The 10,496-nt window shown below is 49.4% G+C and overlaps 1 protein-coding gene across 2 annotated transcripts; it reads right to left on the minus strand.

Annotated features, from left to right (window-relative positions):
- Nucleotides 1-444: 444 nt before the first annotated feature.
- On the minus strand, nucleotides 445-1,467 carry LOC121284048 (transcription factor SOX-1-like). 2 transcript variants are annotated; one of them, XM_041199029.1, is made up of 2 exons: nucleotides 874-1,467; nucleotides 445-801 (listed from the first exon to the last, which is right to left on the minus strand). In XM_041199029.1, the coding sequence occupies exons 1-2, from the start codon at nucleotides 1,465-1,467 to the stop codon at nucleotides 445-447; spliced, it is 951 nt and encodes a 316-aa protein (XP_041054963.1). The 2 variants fall into 2 exon arrangements, with proteins under 2 accessions (XP_041054963.1, XP_041054962.1); XM_041199028.1 differs by having other exon boundaries at nucleotides 445-1,467.
- Between the last annotated feature and the right edge of the window lie 9,029 nt (nucleotides 1,468-10,496).

Here is a 10,496-nt window from a genome sequence, read left to right on the forward strand (position 1 = left end):
AAATTGTTTCAAATACAGAAACTCACATGGGTCACAAACCTGCAACTAAAGGCAATTCAAACGCCTTAGAAAGTGAATTGAAAGACTGTGCCTCGACTATTCAAAACCGCCAAGATTTGCCGTGCTGTGTGCGTGAGGGCAGATTTCATATTATTCCTTGGGGAGGAATAGCGGAGCGTGTGTAAACAGCGCGAGTGCGCAGTCTGGGCAAATTCTAACAGTTGACATTTAATACAGTCATTAATCTTCTCAATTGATATATGATAAATACTGTACAAAAACCTTGGTAATAAAACATTTAATTATTTTTAAAACATATGTGCACTAGTTTCAGAACCAGTAACTTCCCAGAGCTCCCACAACGAACGACTTTACCTCTTTTTTTTTAAAACAAGAACATCAAAAAAAAAAGCATTCTGAGTCCAAATTGCCGAGAGTGGAAGTTCACATATGAGTTAATGGGATTGTTCCGTTCACCGCTGTGCTGGGACTTTGGTAATGTTGTGCGAGAGGCAGCAGTCTGTTCTGGGACGGGTCCCCTGCTTCTCCTCCTGCCGGTAAATACATGCTGATCATCTCTCTCAGGTCCCCGGAGCAGGGGCCCCGGGAGTGCGAGCTGACCGGCGGACTGGGGGACGGTTCCGATTTAACCATTGAGCCGAGCGAGAGGCCGCTGGGGCCTTGGTGGCTGTAGCCGGTGGAGAGGCTGCTGTAGGAGGGGGAGCCGCTCATGTAGCCTTGCGTTCCGGGGATGGGGCTGTACTGCAGGGACATGTCGTAGCGGTGGAGCGGCTGTGGGTGCTGATGGTGGTGATGGCCGCTCGCCCCGCCGCCGGCTCCCCCGCCGCCGGCGCCGTTCCCTCCGCCGCCCGCCGCTCCCCCCGCCGCCGCCAGCGCCGGGTGCTGGCTGTACGCCAGCTGGTCCTGCATCATCACCGCCGCCGCTGCCGCCGCCGCCGCCGCCGAGCCCGGGTAAGCGCCGTTCGCCCAGCCGTTCATGTGAGTATAGGCGCCGGCCCCGTCCAGCCTCTGGCTTAATCCGGCCGGGGAGCTGAGCGCTCCGGGTCCCGGGGGCAGCAGAGCGGCGGGGAGCGAGTATTTGTCCTTCTTGAGCAGGGTTTTGGTCTTGCGGCGGGGCCGGTATTTATAATCCGGATGCTCCTTCATGTGCAGAGCCCGCAGTCTCTTGGCTTCATCGATGAAGGGTCGCTTCTCAGCCTCGGACATGAGCTTCCACTCGGCCCCCAGCCGCTTGCTGATCTCCGAGTTGTGCATCTTGGGGTTCTCTTGGGCCATCTTGCGGCGCTGCCCCCGGGACCACACCATGAAGGCGTTCATGGGCCGCTTGACCCGCTCGCCGCTCAGCTTCCCGTTAGCGCCCGGGGTGGGCACGGGGGTCCCGGCCGCCGGGGCATTGATCTGGTGTCCCGGGGACTGTAACTCGCTCTCCATCATCATGCTGTACATTCAAGCGGTGCCCGGCTCCGGCGGCAGAGCTGGGGTTGGGGGGTGGTGGGGGGTGGTGGGGGGGGGGAGTGGGTGGGGGGGGGGGGGGGGGTGGGGGGGGGGAGGGGGAAGAAGCCAGAAGCGGTGCTGACGGGGCTCCCCGGGTTCGGTCCCCGCCCTGGTCCAAACCCGACTCCAACCCCACCGGACAGCGGCAAAGTTAGCGGCCCGGAGCCGGGGGGTAGAGTTTCTCAGACCGGAACCTGTACAGAGTTAGACAGAGGCGGTTACACAACAGCTTCGGTTTGAAACCAATTGGGAAGAGCTCGGTTTGGACCGGGTGGAGAGTTGCTCGGTTAGTACCGGGTGGAGAGTTGCTCGGTTAGTACCGGGTGGAGAGTTGCTCGGTTTGGATCCGGTGGAGAGTTGCTCGGTTAGTACCGGGTGGAGAGTTGCTCGGTTTGGACCGGGTGGAGAGTTGCTCGGTTAGTACCGGGTGGAGAGTTGCTCGGTTTGGACCGGGTGGAGAGTTGCTCGGTTTGGATCCGGTGCAGAGTTGCTCGGTTTGGACCGGGTGGAGAGTTGCTCGGTTTGGATCCGGTGCAGAGTTGCTCGGTTTGGACCGGGTGGAGAGTTGCTCGGTTTGGATCCGGTGCAGAGTTGCTCGGTTTGGATCCGGTGGAGAGTTGCTCGGTTAGTACCGGGTGGAGAGTTGCTCGGTTTGGACCGGGTGCAGAGTTGCTCGGTTAGTACCGGGTGCAGAGTTGCTCGGTTTGGATCCGGTGGAGAGTTGCTCGGTTAGTACCGGGTGCAGAGTTGCTCGGTTTGGATCCGGTGGAGAGTTGCTCGGTTAGTACCGGGTGGAGAGTTGCTCGGTTTGGATCCGGTGGAGAGTTGCTCGGTTAGTACCGGGTGGAGAGTTGCTCGGTTTGGACCGGGTGCAGAGTTGCTCGGTTAGTACCGGGTGGAGAGTTGCTCGGTTTGGATCCGGTGCAGAGTTGCTCGGTTAGTACCGGGTGGAGAGTTGCTCGGTTTGGACCGGGTGCAGAGTTGCTCGGTTTGGATCCGGTGGAGAGTTGCTCGGTTTGGACCGGGTGGAGAGTTGCTCGGTTTGGATCCGGTGCAGAGTTGCTCGGTTAGTACCGGGTGGAGAGTTGCTCGGTTTGGACCGGGTGGAGAGTTGCTCGGTTAGTACCGGGTGCAGAGTTGCTCGGTTTGGATCCGGTGCAGAGTTGCTCGGTTAGTACCGGGTGGAGAGTTGCTCGGTTTGGATCCGGTGGAGAGTTGCTCGGTTTGGATCCGGTGGAGAGTTGCTCGGTTTGGACCGGGTGCAGAGTTGCTCGGTTAGTACCGGGTGGAGAGTTGCTCGGTTTGGATCCGGTGGAGAGTTGCTCGGTTAGTACCGGGTGGAGAGTTGCTCGGTTAGTACCGGGTGCAGAGTTGCTCGGTTTGGATCCGGTGCAGAGTTGCTCGGTTAGTACCGGGTGGAGAGTTGCTCGGTTTGGATCCGGTGGAGAGTTGCTCGGTTTGGAGTTATTTGTGCTCCATGTGGGGAGAAGGTCGGAAAGAGAAAGGGCCTCGGGGATGGAGATTGACAAGCATTAAATCAGTTCACGGGAGCCAATGGGCTGGAGCTCTGGGTGAGGTTTACTTGAATAGTTGTGACGTAGGCGGGGAGAGAACTGCATTAATTAGGCAAATTAGGGGGCGTGGCCCAGAGCTCTGCCGAAGGTATTGGTGGTGGGGGGGTAAGGGGGTTGGGTTGGGGGGTGCGGGGTGCAGTGTGGGCTCTCCGTGCACCCCCACCCCCCCGCAAGTCTGAGAGCTTTCTCACCCACAGGGTGAGCTTTGGGAGGGGTGCCAGCCCCAGCTCGCTGCTCCCGGCAGGGTGGACAGGCTCCCGGGAGCAGCGGGACTGGTCCGGGTGATCTCCCTCCAGCGCCTCACACGAGCTTTTTCATGTCATTTGGTTAATAATAATGTTGAATTTCAGAGTCAGAAGCCAAGCTCAAAGCGCTGTGACAATTCTCTCCTTCAGGAATTATACACAATGTTTCCCAAGTTAGCGATCCCTTTACCCAATGGCTGGTGTTATTGCAGCAAGACCAGTATTAAATCTGGATGGTGCCACTTTGCTGAAGTCAGTGAGGGGTCCCAGGGACCCTGAATGCCACCTTCACCCCTCCCCCTCCCCGCCTGCCCCCCTCCCCCGCTCCCCGAGGTGTCCGCTCGCCTTCAACAGGTGCTGTTGTCTGGCGGCGGTTTGACTGACAGCTGGGAGTTGTGGTTCACGGAAGCGGTCTCCCGGGTCCAGGTTCCTGTCAATCACCGGGAGGAAGGGAGGCTGCATGACATGAACCCGTCCATCTGCTCCCAGACTCTGAAACCAGCCCCGGAGAAGCGAGCCAAAAGAACCGGCAGCAAGTGGCTGTGTGTCCACAGACTCCCCATTCAGACTGGTCTTCTCGCCCCAGTGAACCCAGTTTATTAATGCGACAAATTAACGAAATGTTTAGATGAAATGTAATATGTCACCGTGAACAGAGAGCGAGAGAGAGAAAACCAAGATGAAAATAGTATTGATGATGCAGTAACTAATTCTTAGAATTGTTGCCTGTGCGTTTCTACAGTAAACAGCCAGCGTTCGGTAGTAGTCAGCCAGACTTCGACATTTCAGGGTTTGAAATTCTAACTGAAAAATCAAACCGATTTCCTGTTAACATTGTCTTAATATCATCTTTGCTCTATCATGAGTTTTATTTGGTATTAATAAAAGGCACATTGGTAAAACTGGTTTGCTCACGGCAGTAACCATCTCCAGTGAATGATTGATGCTGTTGTTAGACCAGAAACTGGTGAGCATAAGCCAAAGAGCAGGACTTTATTGTGGCAGCTTGTGGATAGAGGCCAGAAGTTGCACTAATCATGTAGCGAGGACTCAGTGTGTGGGGTATCTGTGTGTGTGTGTGTGTGTGTGTGTGTGTGTGTGTGTGTGGAGGGGGGTTATCTGTGTGTGGGGGGTATCTGTGTGTGGGGGGTATCTGTGTGTGGGGGGTATCTGTGTGAAACTTGCTCAGTCTCACAGTAACAAACAATAGATAGAAGGGAAAGCTGCAAAACAACTGGGTAAACTTAGAAAGGTATCTAAAAAAGGGAATATTTTCAACATCTTCATGGTTGACAGTTTGCACAGAAGATATTGTGAGCGGTAGAGGGAAAGCGCGGGAGCAGGAGCCCCTGAAGTGTGGTGTTGTGTAGGTAATTGGGTCCTTTAGCGTCCAGTAATGGTCTTTAAACACATTAAAACGTTTGCAGAAGTTTTTCAACTTTGGGAGTCTGTGAAGAATTACAATTGAAGCAGAGACATTCATTTGCTTACTGCACAATACATCCGCTCCATCGAAACTGGTTAAAATGAACTGCCAGTTTTTAGGGGAAATAGTTAGCAGCATCATATCTAGCGGCAGAAATTCTTTGCTCCAAGAGGCTGATTATTAAAGAGAAGATAAATAATTTGATAAGGAGGATTCGAATGCAAGTGTCTTTTGTGAAATCCTGCGTTGGAGAGCAGATGTCCACTGCCGTCTGCTGGCGGTAGACACCGGATGGAGCTGGCTGAGAGAAAGCTCCTATAAACGGAGATCGATTCTAATGAGCTCCCTTTATACTTTGCCCAGTCTAACCCCGGAACGCGGCATCATTCTCTCTCTATCCCACTGCCAATCTCGGCGACAATGGACGGTCCAAGCATTTAAACAGAAACCAATTCGTGCCACGCAGTATTCTCCTGAAACACCGTTATAAACCACATCAGAAATACAAGCCACAATGGACAGGGTTGTTATTAAAAACACTTCAGGAAAGAGCAAAACTGAGGCGAACCGTGACATTAATTTTGAAAACAGGCTTCACACAGAGTAACAAATCATTTTAAATTGTTTAAATAATTGTTTCTTCTATGGTACAACAATAGCCTATAAAACACCGACAACTTTTGATTACTGTTAAATAAAGGTTGTACAAATTAAATAGCCCTGGTAATAGGAAATTTAGGTATCCTGAATACTACATCAATTAATTCGGATTCCTAGCCAGAGCCGGCCTCAGAAAGAAGAGATGGCGCCGTAAGCATACTCACGCATATCATTCAAATTTCACAGATGACCTACCCTGAAAACCTCAATCAGCTTCTAATTGAGGGGAAACAAAATATTGCTTCCTACACTAGGACTAACGATTTAATCATTATATGATACATTATAGCTTTTAATTAGGCTAATGCTGATACTGTATGGGAAAAGATAATTCAATACAGTTCTTGATGAATTATATAATTGGGTTAACAACCGAGCAGTGGGAACACGTCAATATTCAAGCTGCGTAAGCACTAGATTCACTAAAAGGAAAAGGTTACTTACACTGCACAAAAGGAAGGGGAAAACTAAACACACAAACCGTACACGGGTATATGCAATAATATACACAGCTTGCCGAATCATACTTGGCAATGCAGTCGACCCAGACGCCAGTAATTTTTTAAAGTCAATATGTGGTCAATATTACTTGATTTCAGCCTGTACCGAGTTTGGTTCGGAAATGCAAATGCAGAAACCTGATAACTCATTTCACACAGATAAGGCGACAGGGGAATTTTCCGGCCATACAGACGGCCACTGTGCCGAGCCCCACTTTTAATTTAAAGGTAAAACGAATAACTAGCAATGGGCAATGAAATCTTGGTGACATCCTTAACGCACACTATTAAATATTGTTGGCTATCGCCGATCCATTGGAAGAGCCGGTGTGCCAGTCTATAACTGTATCTTTACATTTCAAAGGTTCCACAATTTTACAGTAGAATTACGTGCTACTGTCTTTCAATCGATCAACAATCCTTCAAAAGAATCCAGTGGAATTTGGCTCTCAGTTCCAAACAATACCTATGCTTAATTAATTTAAAATGCAGATGAAAATGTGAATGGTTTTGTAAGTATAGAGCGAGATTAAAGAACGCTACAGCATAATGAGAGGGCCTGATGTGTTCCTGAGGGTAAAAGACACAAAGACATCATTCAGACCCAGGTGCCTGGGAACTGACAGCTCCCTTTACGGGATCACAGTGACTGAGAGATAAAACACAACTTTTAAATAACTGCACTTGGGATTTACAGTGATTAAAAGCAATTTGACGTCAAAACTGACATGAATATGTCAGCTGAGATTGGACATCCCAATCAACTCTCCGGAATGGTATCATACAACTCCAGTTTTCCAAGTAAAGTTCCAATGATTTCATCTATTTGTTCCAATAAACGGGAACATTACAAGACCAAGTGTTAAAACTAGCAATGACGGAAAACCTGGCGTGGGAAACCGGCTAACTGGTTAGCACTAAATAGGACATCATTGTGACAGGGATCTGAGTCCTGGAACCTCACTTATTTAAAATACTGTCTCAATGCGGCTTAGTAAGAAATCATTTCTCAATGCCCGGATATATGAGGCGTTTAAGTAAATAAATTATAATTATTTTCAATTCTTCGGTCAAATCGCCGCCCCCGTTTCATTGGAATCTACAGATGTATCTTAATTGACTGGGTAGTGTTAATGATTCCGAATATTTGAAAATAATGTTAAGCAGCATTTTAAAGCATTTCAAATTCCACAATTCTCGATCTTATAAATAATGAAATACAGATTATGAAGAGTCGAGAATTATTAATTTTGGTTCGATTTCGCATTGGTTTTAATAGATTGCAATAGTGTAAAATAAGTCAACAGTTAAACTGAGGCCCCTCAAACAATACGTTCGTCTCATGATATGGCCCTTAATCTATTACCGCGTGATTACAATATAGCCTCTAAATCGGTTACAAACTGAACATCTGTTTTGTAATAAATCAGAGACATTAGCGAGTAAACCATGAAATCACATTCAAGCTTTGAGAATTATTGTAATGAACGATGTTTTTTTTAGGGTACTCGAGAACGCGGCATTTAAAAAAAAATCTTGCAGCAAACTCATGCAAATAAATGGTTCCAACAATTGGTTATCTTCGTTAGAATGGAAGTAAAAAAGCTGCTGGGCAATTGAGATTATTTTATAAACATGCGGCCGAGCTGGAGTTTTTGCCTCATATCTCGCAGTGCGGGATCAAACTTTCACTTATTCCTGGATTAGGGTGACAGTTGGTCGTCACTTCTGTACGTAGCACAATGTAGCACAACGATCAGTGGGGATTCTGTCTTGCTGATGTGAAGTTATGTCAGTAATAGAGAAACCGGCAAGAGGTCGGAGAGCAGACGGAGGATCTGGTTATTTTATGTCAAACTTTAAAATTATGGAAACACAAATCTAGTCGCGAGGCGAAGGCGTCGCTTGGGATCACTTTTTAGAAAATGAACTTCTAGGGCCAGTGTGTATCCCAGTGCCAGTGTCTGCACTCGTGCTAATGCCAGGGCCAGTGTCCATCCCAATGCTAATGCCAGGGCCAGTGTCCATCGCAATGCTAATGCCAGGGCCAGTGTCCATTCCAGTGCCATGACCAGTGCCTGTGTCTGCACCAGTGTTAGTGCTTATCGCAATGCTAGTATCAGGGCCAGTGTCTAACCCAGTGCTAGTTCCAGGGCCAGTGTCCACCCCAGTGCTAGTGCCAGGACCAGTGTCCATCCCAGTGCTATTTCCAGGGGCAGTGTCCATCCCAGTGCTAGTGCCAGGGCCAGTGTCCATCTCATTGCGAGTGCCAGGGCCAGTGTCTGTCCCATTTCTAGTGCCAGGGCCAGTTTCCATCCCATTGCTGGTGCCAGGGCCAGTATCCATTCCATTCCTAGTGCCAGGGCCAGTGTCCATCACATTGCTAGTGTCAGGGCCAGTGTCCACCCCAGTGCTAGTGCCAGGGCCTGTGTCTGTCAGTCCTAGTTCCAGGGCCAGTGTCTATCCCAGTGCTAGTGCCAGGGCCAGTGTCCGTCCCATTCCTAGTGTCAGGGCCAGTGTCCACCCCAGTGCTAGTGCCAGGGCCTGTGTCTGTCAGTCCTAGTTCCAGGGCCAGTGTCCACCCCAGTGCTAGTGCCAGGGCCTGTGTCTGTCAGTCCTAGTTCCAGGGCCAGTGTCTATCCCAGTGCTAGTGTCAAGGCTAGTGTCCATCCCATTCCTAGTGCCAGGGCCAGTGTCCATCCTATTGCTAGTTCCAGGACCAGTGTCTTCCCAGTGCTAGTGCCAGGGCCAGTGTCCACTCCAGTGCTAGTGCCAGGGCCAGTGCCTGTCACAGTCATAGTGCCAGGGCCAGTGTCTGTCCCAGTTATGATGCCAAGGCCTGTGCCTGTCCCCGTGCTAAGGCCAGGACAGTGTCTGTCCCATTCTTAGTGCTAGGGTTAGTGACCATCCCAGTGCTAGTGTCAGGGCCAGTGTCCACTCTAATGCTAGTGCCTGGGCCAGTGTATATCTCAATGCTAGTGTAAGGGGCAGTGTCTGTTCCAGTACTAATGCCAGGACCAGCGTCAATCCCAGTGCTAGTGCCAGGGCCAGTGTCTGTCCCAGTGCTAGTGCCAGGGCCAGTGTCCACCCCAGTGCTGGTGACAGGGCCAGTGTCTGTCCCAGTGCGAGTGCGAAGTACTGTTCAGGCGAAGTATGACCTTCAGATCTTATGGGCTTAGATATGTTTGGGACACACCAGCTGGACCCTATAAATTGGAGGAAGTTTGAAAGTCCCTTTCGAGGCCAGAAGTCCTTGTAATAACCGCTTGTCGCTTTGATTCTGGGCACGGGTCGATTTTCTTTGGTAAAAAGATTGTAGAAATCTAGGTTAATAAAACCCCATTTTACTAGCTTTAATCTGTTATCTGATAAAGGTCAATCGGTATAAATATGTGAAATCGGCAAAGTGACATGTAATTGTTCTTAATGAGATAAGGAATTGAAAAAACAAAACGGGTGATGGTGAGTTTGTGTGTGACACTGGGAACCAGTTGCACCGGATGTGAACAGTACTAACCGGGTCCAATAAAGAAAAAACTATAACCAAAGTCGAATTCTGTGGATGCTGGAAATCAGAAATGAAAACCGAAAATGCTGGAAAAACTCATCAAATCTGGCAGTTTCTGTGGAGAGGAACAGAGGGAATGTTTCAAGTGTCTTGGAATGTATGCTGCCAGACCTGCTGGAGTTTTCCAGCATTTTCTGTTTGTTTACGAAGCTAACAGCCGAGGCCGAATGAAACACGGAGAGCCTTCCTTCATCTGCTAGTTGTTAACTAAGTTAGGGAGAGTCTAGTCCGGTTCTTGATTCTATGAGTTAGAAACTGTTACACACCACCCGTGAACCCGCGCGTACAGGGACTGGAAGTGCACCGAGTTGTTTAACACAGGGAGGGCGATTGTAAATGATAAGGCGGAACACACAGTTCCAAAGTTCTACAAAAGTGGTTATCGCGGATAGAGACAGCAAGGTACAGGGAAACCGTCCGACCCGGGGGTGGGGGGCAAATTCGGCTGCAGGAGCAATCAATTATTCTCCGAAATAGATAGATTGGACGCATGTAGGATACTTTTGACCCAGTCTGTATCTATTTACAGGTTCGCAATTAGTACCCTCCCTAAATATATCACATAAAACACCATTTTACACACACACAGCCGATCCCCATGTGTCCAATACCGCCACACACATGGCAATAATGCTACAAGATTAGCTGAACAATCACACCACATTCTTTGATTATTTTTTTGACCAGACTAAAGGTTTGATCTGGGTCATTTTGCAATCACTTTTCATCAGACCCAAAGTTTTAGCCCACTAACTCCGGCAATTTCGATACAGTGTGGGGCGAAGTTCGCACAGACCCTCCACCCCAACTCTGTCTTAGCCCCATCCCCTCTGAAAGCACTTTGGTCCGAATGTGATCCCAGTGTACCTTCCAATTACAATTCACTTTTACAGTGTAAATGATAGTTAAGATCTGCCGAAGCACATTCTGAACTATCACAGTCACTCACGGAGCTTGCTCTCTGCCAAAATCCTTTGCTTTGGGATGAAACCTGTTTTGCTCGTGGGG

This window comes from Carcharodon carcharias, chromosome 11 (assembly GCF_017639515.1).
Source record: "Carcharodon carcharias isolate sCarCar2 chromosome 11, sCarCar2.pri, whole genome shotgun sequence".
In the NCBI taxonomy this organism is placed as follows: domain Eukaryota; kingdom Metazoa; phylum Chordata; class Chondrichthyes; order Lamniformes; family Lamnidae; genus Carcharodon; species Carcharodon carcharias.